Source organism: Clarias gariepinus, chromosome 6 (assembly GCF_024256425.1).
Source record: "Clarias gariepinus isolate MV-2021 ecotype Netherlands chromosome 6, CGAR_prim_01v2, whole genome shotgun sequence".
Classification (NCBI taxonomy): domain Eukaryota; kingdom Metazoa; phylum Chordata; class Actinopteri; order Siluriformes; family Clariidae; genus Clarias; species Clarias gariepinus.
The window spans coordinates 2904551-2920964 of NC_071105.1; the positions used below are offsets into that span (position 1 = coordinate 2904551).

The 16414-nt window shown below is 39.0% G+C and overlaps 1 protein-coding gene across 2 annotated transcripts in view; it reads right to left on the reverse strand.

Moving 5' to 3' along the window:
• Positions 1–359: 359 nt before the first annotated feature.
• Positions 360–16414, reverse strand: part of slc9a7 (solute carrier family 9 member 7) — a 69080-nt gene continuing 53025 nt past the window's right edge. Inside the window, exons 14-17 of one of the 2 annotated variants that reach the window (XM_053498535.1) lie at positions 14945–14992; positions 12320–12402; positions 8048–8153; positions 360–2603 (exon numbers count right to left, since the gene is read on the reverse strand). In XM_053498535.1, the coding sequence (XP_053354510.1) occupies positions 2364–2603; positions 8048–8153; positions 12320–12402; positions 14945–14992 (477 nt within the window). In that variant the 3' untranslated portion in view covers positions 360–2363. The remainder of the gene's footprint in view (positions 2604–8047; positions 8154–12319; positions 12403–14944; positions 14993–16414) is intronic. The other variant, XM_053498536.1, reaches the window with a different exon arrangement.

The following is a 16414-nucleotide window of genomic DNA, read 5'->3' on the forward strand; positions in this document are numbered from 1 at the left end:
TTCACTTGTGTTTTACATGGCCAGGCTGGAGAACAACTCGGCTCACTCAGCGATACAACACGGTGTGTTACAGCAGCGTGTTGTGAAAGTGTGAGTCAGTGTCGAACTGGGGTAGAGAGTCACAGCTGTGCACATCTGGGTGAAAACTAATAGATGGTACAGCAGATGTGCTAAATGGAGCGCTGATACACATAAGTACAATGATGAGATTGTTCCTTTACAATATTTTCCCTTTTATATTTTAGGTTTTCTGATGAATCCTAACACTATGCTATTCAGGAGCCCAGGGTGGTCAATACTGAGTAACTGTACTTCAGGATTTACATTCATTCATTTATTTATTTATTTATTTATTTATTTATTTATTAGTCTACCCACTCTTACTCATGTACGCTTGTTTGACACTTTTTACTCCTTACATCCTAATTTTCATCCTCAAAGATCAATTTTCTTTTTTTCATCTCACCTGCTTTAACTGCAGTTTTCACAAAAAAAAAAAAAAAAACTAAATTTGAGCCTAAAAATGAGCCATTAAGGCTAATGAAGTATATTAGTTTTAGATTTAAAGTATAGTTGCTGCTACAATTTTGCAATTAAGGCTGTTAAATAATCAAGCTGGTTAGGTTTTTTAATTTAGATCTATACAAGCATGTTTTTATTCTTTTATGCTAATTAGACCTCCACAAGGATTTTTAAAGAATGTAATGCAAAATGGTCCTTTAGACAAACTTGTGTTACATTAACTGTAAGTGTGTTAAATTACCGAGCTCACTCTCACTCACTCATCTAATTACCAAGCTTAGTTTTTTTTTTTTAATTAACTGGAAATTTTATAATTAGTTTTTTGATTCAGTTAAATATATTTTAAGTTGCATGAATTATCTTGTTAATTTAGGTTCCTAAGTTTTAATTTATGTATTTCCTTTGTTAAATTGGCTACCTGAATTTTGGAAATTAACTCATAAAATGAACTGGCTGGTTAGGATTAGGGTTAATTTTTTTTTTTTGCTTTTGTTCAAATTCACGATTGCTTCTATGAGGGTTATTAAGCATAAACAAATAAACAACAAAAATAAAAAAAATGATCTTTAAAATTTGCCACAAATCAAAAAAGTTAACACTGAGTTTGGTAAACTTTTTCTCCCACTTCATTAACTAACTCGTTGGGATTTTGTATATTAGTTTATTAAATTAGCAAGATAAAGTTGTTCTGTAAATAAATCCACTAAATTAGCTAGCTAGTTGAGTAAATTTGTAAATTAGTTTATCAAATTGGCTAGCTAGTTGAGTTTTGCAAATTAGTTCACTAAATTAGCTAGCTAGTTGAGCTTTTTAAATAAGTTCCCTAAATCATTTAGCTAGTTGAGTTTTGTAAATCAATTCACTAAATTAGCTAGCTAGTTGCATTTTGTATGAGAGTGCTTCAATTTACTCACATGAAGGATCTAGCTTGCATGGCATTTCATCCAAAATAATTATTAAAATTTTGCTAAACAGCAAGGCAAATTCTAGTCGTGTGTGTTAGCAGTGCATTTTAATTACGACTCATGGCTTAGCTAATGTAAGCCATTTATTTTTCTTAAATCTTTTCACTCTTGAATGTTTGATTGTGTTTGTACTTTCACTCAAGTAGACTGCTCCTTCCACACTCCCACTTTAACTCAAGTCTGCTTACTCAAAACTTTTGCTCCCCGGATCCCAGGCAGTGTGTTCTAGTAATATAGCAGATTAGGATCACATTTGTATACTGGAAAAACATGACAGTGTGCAGCGTGAGCTTTGCATATTTACACCAAGACCCTGAAGCCACATTTGAATAATGAACAGCGGAGCATGTAATAAATGCTGTGGTTATGCGGAATGAATCCAACAGAAGGGTTGTTGGTAATTTTACTTCTAAAGAAAAATGTGTCCATGTGCGTGTGTGTGGGGGGTAACATAAAAAGAGCTACACTTGGCTTGTGAGGCAGACAGACTTCACATCTATATTTGGGTTTCACATTTTTAGCTGTTCAGTGTAGGCGTTTGCTGATACATATATAAAAATTCCAACCTACAGCCAATCATAACCCACATATCCTCCAGGATGAATTCCTCGCCTGAAAAGGCCAAATTCCTATTGTCTGTTTTCTTAAATCACAGTATGGCCAAAGTTCTGCATCTTCTGCAGTTCAGGAAACACATGAAATCTTCTCGCTCAGACTCTTTATCTGCCACTTTCCCCTCCCCTCTCCATCGTCCAATGTCTTTAAAGCAGCTCAGGAATATCAGATGGAGTGAGGTATGGAAACAGAGAGACAGAGAGAGAAAGAAATGTACAGGAAAAAACAGGAGGAGGAGTCAGCAAGTGATGGGGCGGAGTCTCAGGCGTGATCTTCCATGGGGAAAACCAGCCGCGTGCCCCGGCTCAGGAACTCCTGCTCGCGCGAGTCCAGCTCCCTCTCCAGCGCCTCCTCCGAAGTGCTGCCGTTGCGTTTGCCGCTTTTTGTCCCAGACGCTGATGAGGCGCCGTTAACTGTGATGGCGGTGTCGCCGTACGTCAGCGTCAGGTCTCCGTCTGTCAGGATGAGGTCCGAGTCGGTGTCCCGAAGCTGCTCGCTGTTCTGTAGAGCACAGGGACAAGTGGGAGATGAGGCGGGGACAGGGGCGGGGCGCTCAGGTGCACACACATACGGTACACATACAATAAACAGACAACACACATGCGTGCAAGCTTTAAACAAAAGGATTATGAAGGACACTGTGAAAACACACAAGAGTAGAAGAGTGGAAGTTGACTTTTTGACTGTTTGCATAACAGGAAACACACTTTACATTCTCGCAAACACACATGATTGTATAGAATACAGCGGTACCTCGACATACAAATTTAATCCGTTCCGGACGAGAGTTCTTAGGGTCGCAAATTTTGTATTGTGAAACGCCTTGTCCCATATGAAATAATGCAAACGCAGATAATCCGTTCCGGCCACCCAAAAGTATTACCAATTTTACCAATTTTTACCACTATAATCATAGTTCTGCATATAAAAACAATTAAAACATTTGAAAAAGACATGTAAAATATGAAATAAATAGACATTAAAATAAAAATAAATGGACATAGCGCAACTTTGCTGCCGTTCGGTTGCTCGCATACCGAGACCAAGTTCTTGCAAAATTTCAGTTAAGTTGAAAATTGATGAGGCGAGGTGTTTTTTAGCTGCGCTACCGCTGTATAAGCTAACACACCTTTTCCGTTTAGGTTGCATTACTGAGCCAAGAAAATAACTTCTGATGTTCACTTGACATCAACATTTTAAATAAACAAATTTTTCTTTATTTAAAAAAAGAGGAAATCATGACTAAACATTAAATTAATCTTTAGTCACACCCTCTAGAGGAAGTTACTGGTATAACCGATGATTATAAACTATCCAGGGAACTATTTGTTAAGCAATCATTGCTTTTTGGTTTGTGAATTTAACAGAGTAAAACATCAGACATGTTACTTTCAGACGATGATGTAAAAGTTGCTTAAACAATCTTTGATCATTTGTTCATCAGCCAACGTGCTATGGGGAAGCTGGATTATTTATAACTGACCTTTACAAAGCGCTGACAGTTCAGACTGCTTCATGAAGATTAAACAAAACATCTTTATACACAGTCATTTAAACCTTTCGTCTGTTTGATAACAAAAACATTCATCGCTTTCATTTCACTTCTTAACAGACATAACAAATGAAACAACAACAGAATAGAAAGGAACAAAGAACGAGGAACGAATCAGCCCACACGCATGCACCGACCTCAGGGCCAATCGATACGGCAGATTGATGAGGTGCTGACCGCTGACACACACACACACAAATTCAGACTCACACACACAATAAACCAACAACCGATAGAATATAATAACCATGTGATGAGTTAACTATTAACTATTCTAAAGCTGTTAACGTGGTACAGAAAAGGTGGAGGGGTTAAAGGAAGTACGTGCATGCACAGGAAGTGTGCTTGAGTCGATGATGAAAACGCTTTAGGGTGCTTTCACATCAATTAGTCAGATCATAAGGTCCGAATCGATACCAGAGCCCCGTTTATACTTCTGGTTCATTTGCTATTGGGTTTGGTTTCATAACTATTCATTAGTCATGAAGGGTAAACAAACCCCTTTGCCAAGTGTGCGTGCGTGTGTGTGTGTGTGTGCAGCAAAAAAAGCCCAGATGGACAAAAAAAAAGCTGGCGCTTAAAAAATTAATTCAACATTTATTTAAATAACCAGTTTCAAACATTTTGTATTATTTTTTCCAATTTTCTCCCTAATTTAGTTGTAGTTGATTCCTACACGTCATTAGGGCACTCCCCCATCAAGGCTGGGGTGGAAGGCAAAGGTTATCACGTGTTTCCTCCAAGACACGTGACACCATCTAACCTCATTTTTTCGACCTGCTTATACTCCATTGACCAATCTCTCTCTCTCTCTCTCTCTCTCTAGACTCCCGGCCGTGTGGGGCTACACAATCAACCAGCGTTCGAGCTTGCGATCGCCGGATGTTATGGCGAGCTCGTTACCACTGTAGTTTTCCGTTCATCCAAGCTCCAGAACACACAGCATTTCCGGCGGGGTAGCATTTTATGGCATCCATTAAAACAATACAGGCACTGTGTATTCAGTAGTGGTGGGGTGTGTGTGTGTGTGTGTGTGTGTGTGTATATATTTATCTGTAGGATGATGCTTCAACACCTTTAAACAGCCAGATCCTCCAATTGAAACCTATTGAAACGTTTTTCCTGAGCCAGTGCCGTTAGAGTGACATTACATGTCAAGCTGTGACAAACACTTACTTTGCTTTTGTCAACGCACAATAAAACCAGAGAGGGAGGGCATGATGGCAGGAGGGCACGGGCCGCACGGACGGACATTCAGCTCATTGTGTGTGAGGAGCACAATGGAGGACTGTGAGACATTTGTGAAATCAGCCAAGCATCCCCGCGGCTACAGTATCGGCATTGAGGCGGAGACTGGAGTTCGGCAGAATGCACGGGGCTGTGACTGCGTGGTGAATAGCAGCGTTCTTCACCTCCCGGGTATATTAGAAGCGAACGGCTCACTGGGTGCCGGTACTGAAAGGCTCTTTTGTGTGACTGAGAACCTGGTGCGCATCTTCTCCTTTTCGCCCCAGTCTGGATTTGTGCCGTTCTGTCTCTCTGGCTTTTCAAGCACCTTTCAGAGCAGCACAAAAACATCATCAGTCAGAAGAACGCCTCGTCGCTGAGGAACTCGCCAAGATGCATTTCCTCCCGAGAGCCCTGACAGGAAGGAGCTTTAATATACTCTGGGTAAACTTTAGTCTAAGTGTCAGTGAGTTCATTTTCTGAAGCTCAACACTGGCACCAGGACAGAAATAACGGCGCCCATGACAGGGTGGTGTGAAGATGCAGCAGCGACACAGTACATCTCATAGTGTTTTATTTCTCTTACAACACAGCAAATTTCAACTACAATGTACTTTTTATCTGTTTTATCTGTGATGCAACTTAGCTTTGAAGATATCAAACACCTTGAAGTTATAGCTTTTCCTCTGACTTTGCAAAATAAAACACTCAGACTGCAGACTGGAAATGGAAATAAAATCAAAATTTCATATAATTTTTAAATTCTTACTTAGCGCCACGATACAAAATCATCCATGTCCTGGTACCAATCTGGGGACCACTGGTCGATTAGTGGACTAATTAGTGGTGATTGGTCCAGGACAGTCTCTCACATCTCGCAAAGCTTTACAAAGTTTCACCTCTTACCCGAAGACCATCTGTCCAACCAACTTTGTGTTTGGTGTTTACATCTAAACTGTTTTGACGCTGGATTTGTCAAAACTCCTGTAAAATGTTAAATGTCTTTCAGGAGAGGCTTTTTAGCAGTGTTTGACGAACAAGCTCTCAATTAGCTAAAAGTCAATTCCCAAATAAACTAACACATTTAAATTAAATATGTTTTAATAAATTAAATCATGCACATATCTGTCCATGCTACCATATTTAAAAGGTTTAACGTTTGGAAAGTCGGCACTAACGCCATGTGCTGCACATTACGTTGTGTAACAGGCATGCATGACATTATGGAATTTAAATTTTTGATATGAGTCTTTTTCCCTCCACAAAATATTACAGAATATGATTTTGTGACCTTTGATTGAAATTCATAATTTAATCAAGAACACTACTTCACTTAAATAAAGTAAAGAAGTTTTATTTAACTTTAACAAACTCAAAACCCTTCAAGAGCATGGAAGATGCATTAAAGGGCGGTGCTTCTTCATATAATAATAATTTTTTAAAAAGTCTAAAATGCATACACAAATAATTTATACGAGTAGACTGACTAATCTTCAGTTTCACTGGGATAATAAAGCACTTAAATATTTAGGGGTAACCGTATTAGTATACATGAATGTTAAAGGGGTCATCCAGTCCCATTTTTCATTAAATTCAGTGCGGGCAATGCTTTGTGGGTAATGCAGTCCAAAGTGCGAAAACGCTGGAATATGGAGCCTGAGCCTGTTTTCTTTAGTCATTTTTAGTTTGATTTAAGTACGGAACCTACGCGGAAGTTTGTAATATCGCCTGACAACGCAGAAATTAAAAGAATGGACATGCATCGACCCGTTTGTCTTTCTCATCACTGCATGGGCATGAATTAACGGGCTGTTACGCTGCCGCGAGCAACAACAACGTAAAGCGGAGAAACTTACCGAGAGAGATACGGACGCGATGTGTTTACTGTTTACATGACTTCTTAATCTTCGACAGACATCGTTATAAACCATCTAACGTAACAAAGGTAAGCATAATATAGTTTTCCGACTATGTACACAGTTTGCACCTAGACAATCACCTTAATGCATTGTTTATTATAAACGTGCGATTAGGACTTATATAGAGACGGATGTACATAGAGAAGACGACATAACCATGCTCTATGAGAGTGTAAGTTAAATCACGATGAATGCGGAGTGTAAGTTATTAGAAAAGGCGATCTGCAAAGATTCATAGAAAAAGAAATCACACTCACTGAGCCTGGTGAAGATGAAGCAGGAACACGAAGCGTTAGTACAGATCCATTTTTAGGAGCAGCTTCCTAGCAAAACCTGCTTTATATTGACCCGCGTTTATAAAGCAGTCTGGTGAAAAATGATTAGTGCAAACATGAACGCATTTAGGTAGATCGACGGGGACGTTAGCTTCAAAAACTAAATTCATCCACTGCGTCCTCAGCGGCTCAGATGTCGGTAGTGAATGACGACTGCTGTGTTCGCTATTACACCCAACAACTGTACACCACACTCGCTTAGGCGACATTTTGCTCCAGCGTTGAAAAACAATGGCCGTCAGCTTCTTCTCACTCGGGGCGGGTCTTTGCTAAAACACCAGTGTCAATCAACTTGTGTAGGAGCGGCCTCTGTCGGTGTGGGGTCACATCGACAGGCTTTTGAGATTGGCCTGATTTCAGAAGGGGCATGTTATTGTAATAAATGAAAAGAAAACCACTGGGTGGCTCTTTATCATTGTAGAGTGGTTGTGTACACACTCTCCTAACACACAGTTCAGTCCAAACAGCTTGAGGCCCGTATGACCCCTTTAAATACGTTAAATACAACAAATTTGTCAATTCTGGCAGAGCTAAATGCATCATTATGGTGTCATATTTTATTACTGGTTACAGAAAAATTTCAGACAATTTTAGGAGAAAAATTTTTAAATAATGTAATAACTTCAATACTATGAGAATTTTATCTTAGTTACTTCATATTTATATAATCATCTTATTTTGTCCAGATCACATCGCCTTAAACAGTATCGGATATTGGTATAGAATTTTAGGGATAATCAATTTTATTTTTAATTATAGTCTTTCTTTCTACACACTCAAAAACACCATGTGGTGATGGAGAACTTTCATGCACTGTTTATGGTTCGAGCCATGAATACTATTCATACATAGACAGACACACAGTGTAAACATACAGCTGACACAGTTCCATGTAGTGTGTGTGTTATCTACCTCGTATGCCTGAGGGCTGGTGAGGCAGCGTGCCAGCGGTCCACAGCAGGCTGGTAGTGTGGTGGTGAGCGGAGGCCCGCTGTGGGTTAGGATGGGTTTCAGATAGCTGTGTGTATCGTTAAGGAGAACAGAAATCTTTGTCTGTCTTTGTCTTGTCTGTTTCTTAATCAGTAATTATCCTTTCTTTTTTTTTAAAAAAAGTGTTTTTTAAACCAGTAAGGGGATAAAAAAAAAAAAAATCACAGTATCATCACATTTTAACCTCCACCTTTTTAAATGAATGAATGCAACACTTCAGGATATGCTGAAGCTAATTATGAATTATGTGAATTTTTGTTTAGTGATTTATTTTCTACATTCTACAACACTGGAAATTTCAAAACTATAAAATAACATATGGAGTTCGGTTATTATGTAACGGCAACAGTCAGTGGTTATTGTAAGACATGAAGGTCAGCGGTTCTCGATCACTTCTTGTAAAAACAATGTTGTTAAGTCCGTTTGTAAAACCCATCAAGCTTCATGATGAACCTGTCTCTCATGAAGACCTTCCCAGGAAAGCAAGACCTAAACTGAGCTCTGCTGCAGAGGAGAAGTTCATGTAGAGTCACCAGCCTCAGAAATCACCAATTAACAACCAGCACCTCAGATTAGAGCCGTTATGAAGCTTTACAGAGCAGAAGTAGCAGATATACATCTCAATATCAACTGTTCAAAGGAGATTATTGTGGATTTTGGATAAAGTTTAAAGTCTCAAGTCTCATTTATTTATATAGCCCTTTATGCTACAACGTAGACCAAAGGACTAAACATCCAGGACACTAAAAAATAAAATAAAATGCAAAGGTAAACGCCTTCAGTATTGTTTTACAGTGTAGAAAGAAGTAAACATTAGAAAATTAACTTCTCGCCTGCGACGGAGGCACTTGATGGGTTTTGCAAATGCACTTGACACAACACTTGTTTTGTAAGAGCTATTCCAGAACAGCTGACCTTCGTGTCTTAAAATAAGAACTGACTGTCGTTGTTCTTATTACTAAATTACCTAATATTGTACGTGTTATTTCAGTCATCTCATTTGTTTTGAAAAGTTCTAGTATTTTTCTATAATGTAGAAAATAAATTCAAACTTGTGTTTAAACTTTTGACTAATACTGTACATCATTATAATTATTTTTTTTTATTAGTAGGTCTTCACTGTTTAACAGGTTAATATTTTATGGGGCCAAATATCAAACAGTGTTTTAAAATCATTTTATTTATTTATTTTTAAAAGTATAATTTTTAAAAGTGCACTCTGCATTTATACCTTTTGTAGCGAACATATAGATATAGCGATTAGGAGAACATTAACCAATTAATTGTTTCTGGATGATAAATAAACAAGTATGTAAATAAATAAGTTAATAATTCAATAAATGCAGGAATCTAAAATTAGTAAAAATGTTTTTAGTACACAAACCTAAAAACAAAGCCCAAAAAACAACAAAAAAAAAAAGCCCACAAAAGGTCATGTTCCTAAACAAGTGTGCTGGACCAAGAGAATATGTCGACATCCTGTGTTACCACACACACGTGTGTGTGTGTCGCCTGTGTGGTATAAACACCTGTACGTCAGCTGGGGACCTCAATGTCTCAGCTGTGTAGGAAGTGGAAAGTGAAAACATCAACATAAATTTAATAAACCATCAGGTTGAACACATGCACACTTGTCCTGACTCCCAGAACAGCAAACTTCCTGTTAGTTACAGACGCTGGTAGTCATTTATTTTTAAATGCAAGATACCTGACGCTCCCTTTAGCGTTTCTTTCGAAGACACCTGAAGGTGAGCAGAGACACCTCTTTCTTCTGATCAGTTAGGATGTTTATATTACTGTACGTTATTTGACTGAGACGTCACACTTTAATTAACATTACTGTAAATTCATTAATTTATATACTGTCCTTTAAGTCATACCTGAAATAAATAAAGTGTAGAACTACATAGAAGATTCTTAGTCATGCAGGTGAAGTTCTCTGGGAGTTGAGTCACGTCAACTGGACTTCCTTCTTATTAGGTAAAAACATCTCATTACTCATCAAGTAGCTTCCTGAGTCTGAGGAAATTTGGAAAGTTTTCGAGACCTTCAAGATCAAAGGATCCTCCCCTGTCTAAAGAGGCTCGTTACGTGAACAATGGAGAAGCTGGGAGTAAGAGGGAGAGTCATTAGAGTCATTACTAGGGAAAGTCGTTAAGGTGTAACAAACAGAGGGACTAAGTGTGGCTTTCCTGGTGGACGTGTGAAGAGGTCCTGACCTCCCTGGGGTGGGATGAAAGGGCAGCATGAAAAACAGGAGACAGGTTCACTCTGTCAAGGGAAGCAGTTCCCACTTGCACACAGATGGCTTCCTTCACCTCTCTCACCTTCCTTCATCCTCTCTGTCCAAAATTCGTACATTCTCGTCCTCAAACACGTCATTGTCCTTCAGGTGAAGATTCACGCTGATTCAGGCCTGGAGGTGTTGCTCGGTCTGCACTGATACATGATACTGAACATTCTTGACTGAACTGGAATTTTAATCAGATTTCATGTTGGCGCTCTTGTGCCACTTCTTCTAAAGTAGCCAAGTCTTAATTTTTTTGGCCAACGAGCTGTTTGTCTTTGCAAATCAACTGGAGTTCCAGTTATGTGAGTCTCGATAAAAAAACGCTGATGAGCACTTCCTGCATGGTGTCATGCAATCACACACACGACCAGTCAAAAGTTTTGACACACCTTTTAACTCCACGGACTTTCCTGATTGTTATTTCTTTCTACACTGTAAAACAATGCTGAAGGCGTCCAGGATATACAATAATCTCCTTTAAACAGTTGATATTAGGATGTATATCTGCTACTTCTGCTCTGTAAAGCTTCATAACGGCTCTAATCTGAGGTGCTGGTTGTTAATTGGTGATTTCTGAGGCTGGTGACTCTAAATGAACTTCTCCTCTGCAGCAGAGCTCAGTTTTGGTCTTGCTTTCTTTTGTTTTGGTCTTAAAATAACAACTAGTTCTTGTTATTTATTAATTACCTAATGCCATATGTGTTATTTTATAGTTTTAAAATACATCTCCTGTTTCTTCATACACTCAGAAAACACAGGGGGAGCAATTTTAAAATCATTATTGAATGTTAAAATACATTTATACACCAATTTAGTTTCTTCATATACTATGTTAATAATAATAGTAACAATAATGAGCTTTTTAAGCACGCTAAATGGCGTAATTAAAAAAAAAGCTGAATAAAGAAAAGGGGGGTTAGGAAAAAGCCACTCTAAAAAAAAAAAAATAAAAAACATGGAGCACGACTTGGGTTTGCAAAATTGCACCAGGAAGTTCTGAGACGATAACCTTCAGACTGATGAGACCAAGTTAGAGATGTTTGGTCACCATGTACAGCACCACGTTTGGTGAAAACCAATTATACCGTACAATAACTGTGAAGCATGGTGGTGATGCTTCAGGCATGATGATCTGAGATTGTTTTGCAGCCACAGCGTCTGGGAAAACTTGCAGTCACTAAGACAATGCCGCTTTATACCACAATATCCTTAAGAAGAATTATGAGCAATTTAAGCTGTGCTGAAATCAGGTCTTAAAAGAGCTGTGTAAAACAGCTACACAATGCAAAGAAGAATGGGCAAGATAAAGTGATAAACTCCTGCAGAAAAACAGTACCTCTACTAGAACACTGGTTCAACGTTTCTTGAATTACAAGGCATTATAATAATATAACTATAAGATCATTTTTCATTTCTCATAGAAGTTGGGGAGAAAAAACAAACTTGACAAAGGTTGTACTTTCTTATCGCAGAACTGCTTTTAACGAAAATGAATCAACAACTTCTGACCAATCAGAAGGCAGATATTTCCAACAGCGCCGTGATATAATACTCCTCGTGTTAGGTGATATCTTTTATTTGAAGCATTCTTTCATGTCAGTCGGTGGCCTGGCCTACACTGCTGCCCTCTCAATACCTGGATTACTTTTCTTTCTCTCTTCTTTTTTTTCTTCCTCTGCCCTCGATTTAATTCCCTGCTGTTTCTATTCAGCCTGAGCCTATTCTCCCGAGTCCTGTCGCTCATCTTTTTCCACACGCGGGAGCACACTGTAGGTGCCTTCTTTTCATTCTGTCAGCACCAGCGATGAGTGAGGAGAGGGAAACAAAGCTGAGAAAGGAGAAAAGATAGTAAAGTGCAGTGTGTGTATGAAGAGCGGCTCCACTCTAAAGTGCTGAAAGGATACTTGTGGTCAAAAGTGTACCACAGTCTGAAGAGCCAGGCGCTCTCCTGCTTCGTCTTGCTCTGGCCCTCCTGCTGACTTCCATCCTACAGAGAACAGAAAGGCGAGAGAGAGAGAGAGAGAGAGAGAGAGAGAGAGAGAGAAAACACTCATGTTTAAACAACATCTTCGTTATGCAATGAGAAAAACAGAGTGACAAATCTCCAAGAATAACTTCACATTCCTCCAGTCCCTCACTCACAACGGAAATTAGCTCTCTGGAGTCATGGTTTCATCTTTCTCTGTTATAAACAAACTGTCATTTAACGTTACATCACCTAGAAACATACAGCAAAGAGAAATAACGCTTAAGCAGACATCTGTACTGAGTAGACATACAGCTGAGGCCAAAAGTTTACACACACACACAGACAGACACAGACACAGACACACACACACACATAGATGAAAACACAAACTGAATAACTCATCATATTAAAGTTTATAATACACCTCTTAGGCTAGGACAGTTAGACCTTGTTCACACAGGCGTTAAAATCGAGTTTTTCGTAGTTTTTCTTGCGTTCGTAGCTTCCGGTGTCCAGCTTTATACAGCATTAATAAAACATTGCATGCAGCTTTTTCTTGGCATTCAAAACCCAACGAACGCAAGGAAACCGCTTCTAGTTCATTTTCTGCTTCGGAGGACCGGATATATCCCATGATCCTACATGCTATACATGGGAAAATGTGGAAAAGGGCAAAATAAAAAAAATAACTGTTGAAAAACGTACGCGGCAATTTTCTCATTTCTTCATAAACCACAAAAAAACGTTTTAATCCGACGTTGTGCAGTCAGACGGTGAACTACGGTGGCCCTGAAGTGCAAAACAAGTTAACAAAACTGAAAACAAAATAACAAATTCAAAACTAAATTAACAAAACGGAAAACAAAATAACTAATATCTGACTGGCCGAGAAGTGCAATACAAATGAACAAAAAGGAAAACAAATTAAAGTTTGTAAGTTTTGTTGTTTTGTTTTGTTTTTGTTATTTAGTTTTCGGATTTGTTCATTTGGTTTTGAATTTGTTAATTTGTTTTCCGTTTTGTTAATTTGCATTGCACTTCTCGGCCAGTCCGATACAAACTGGAAAAGGTAGGTATAGATTGCGAATGAAATGCTTACCGCTGATTGGACGAGACATCTGTCACTCAAGATATACAGGAAGTACTGTAGTAGTGGTAGATTTGTGTGTGTATGAATGTGCAAACATTATTGTGGTTTCAAATATGGCGTTCTTACGGTGGCCCTGAAGTCAGTTTTGTTAATTTTTTTGCACTTCACGGCCATCATAGTTTAAAGTGAAGCAGAACACACAAGAAACAAAGATAAAGAAACAAGTTCCTACTTCCTGTATATCTTGAGTGACAGATGTCTCGTCCAATCAGTGGTAAGTATTTCATTCGCAATCTATACCTACCTTTTCCGGTTTGTATTGGACTGGCCGAGAAGTGCAATACAAATTAACAAAACGGAAAACAAATTAACAAATTCAAAACCAAATTAACAAATCCAAAAAAAAAAAAAAAAACTCCCCCCCACCTCCAAAAAAAAATTGTTTGGGTTTTGTTATTTGTTTTTAATTTTTTTACCGTTTTGCTAATTTGTATTGCACTTCTCGGCCAGTCAGATATTAGTTATTTTGCTTTCCGTTTTGTTAATTTGTTTTGCACTTCAGGGCCACCGTAGTGAACCCACTAGCAGCGGGTTTTCATATGCAGTTCCCGACACACTGCCCCCACCGGTTAACACACGTTAGACAGAGACAAACCAACGCCGGAGTAGAAGTCAATCAAGCGCCACTACAAAACGCAATATAAACATCTAGGACGTTCAGAGCATGTTCGTTTATCCAAAAACTTAACGCCTGTGTGAACAAGGCCTTAGGATGTCTGGTTTATTCAAGTTAAAATCACTATATCTGATTCCACACACCCCAGGTTGACATTAAAAGGTTCTAAATTTGACTATTCCTTTAACACAGGTCTCAGTGTGTGTGTGTGTGTGTGTGTGTGTGTGTGTGTGTGTGTTAATGCTCCAGCTGAAATAACTCTCAGATAATGTACTTGTCTTTGTTTCACTCCTCTTTAAAACACGCTGTTTCTGTGTCTACAAAATTGACCTACTGATAAGCCACACCTTCCCAACCTGGGAGTGGGGAGTTTCCACTATAAGACATCAAACTGATATATATATATATATATATATATATAACTGCCGTGTTTGACCTTGTTTGTACTTGCACTCATCAGAACATCTAAAAAATTACAAAAAAGGTGAATTTTGCATAACAGGCCCTCTTTAAACAGTATGAAAGAACCTCTTAAAGAAGATTTTGATTGACCAGTTGTCATAATAAGATAACAAGGTTTGCAAATATGGTTTTTAACTTTTAAAGACATACTTTTTTTTTTTTTTGCCTATGAAATCGAAGTAAGTCAGCCAAGTCCTCAAGAAAACAAAAACTGTGGATGTCAACAAGGCTGGCTCCTTCTTTGTGAAAATTTGCAAATAAGTTAAGGTACCACAAGCATCCGTAAAAAAAAAAAAAATGCAAATCTACAAATCCTGGAACAATTCACTCACATCAACATCTTCATCATCATCATTCAGGAACGAGGCACAAATCAGCTCCTGAGAATGAAGGAAATTTGGATTGAAAGGTTCAATTGAACAAAAGACCTAGTGAAGGACTTGGTGAAGGCATCAGTGAGTACATCAACTATTACAAGCGTTTTACATGGCCATGTCCTGAAAGGCTGTCATGCAAAAAAAAAAAAACGCTGTTTGGAGGTGGGGGAGTGTTCTGGGGTCAGGTAGAGGTGGAGGTGAAGGAGTGTTCTGGGGTCAGGTAGAGGTGGAGGAGTGTTCTGGGGTCAGAGGGAGGTGAAGACGGAGGGGTGTTCTGGGGTCAGGTGGAGGTGGAGGTGAAGGAGTGTTCTGGGGTCAGGTAGAGGTGAAGGAATGTTCTGGGGTCAGAGGGAGGTAAAGGCGGAGGGGTGTTCTGGGGTCAGGTGGAGATGGAGGAGTGTTCTGGGCTCAGATGGAGATGGAAGAGTGTTCTGGGGTCAGGTGGAGATGGAGGAGTGTTTTGGGGTCAGGTGAGGATGGAGGAGTGTTCTGGGCTAAGATGGAGATGGAAGAGTGTTCTGGGCTCAGATGGAGACGGAGGAGTGTTCTGTGGTCAGATAGAGATGGAGCAGTGTTCCCTGGGGTCAGGTGGAGATGGAGGTGGAGAAGTGTTCTGGGGTCAGGTGGAGATGGAGGAGAGTTTTGGGGTCAGTCAGAAGTGGAGGAGGTTTCTGGGGGGTCAGGTGGAGGTGGAGGAGTGTTCTGGGGTCAGGTAAAGATGGAGGAGTGTTCTGGGGGTCAGGGGGAGGTGGAGATGGAGGAGTGTTCTGGGGTCAGGTAGAGGTGGTGATGGAGGAGTGTTCTAGGGTCAGGTAGAGGTGGAGGAATGTTTTCTGGTCAGATGAAAATTTAATTCATTGCCCGACAGTGATCATTAGCTCTATGTTTGGAGAAAACAGAATGCAGCAGTTTGTCAGAATCTACTCCAACAGTGAAGCATGGGGATGGGAGCACCATTTTGTGTATAATGTATTAATAGATGATGAACATGTGGACCTCAGAAAACCTCAAGACATCAGAAAGAAAGTTAAATCTTGGCCACAACTGGGGAACAAAACAAAACAAACCTTCACAGTGGGGAAAAAATTCTTAATTTCTTAATGGCTTAAATTCCACAAAGTTTAAATAATAAAGTAGACATCGCAATCCATTGACCCGAGTATCAGGTGTGGTCAGGTGAACCTGAATCACACTGACAACCAAATACTAACAATTTATTTTGAACAATGAAAATAAAGTTAAATCTAATAAAAATTTCTTAGAAAAATCTTACACAGTAAATATAAATGGAAATAAATCTGCGCCTTTATTTTAAAATAATATTTTTATAATGGAAAAACAGGAAAACTGAGGTTTATGTAAACATTTGTCTTCAGGTGTAGCTAGCATAGTTAGCTTGCTTTGATAGTCTAATTTAAGAATAAT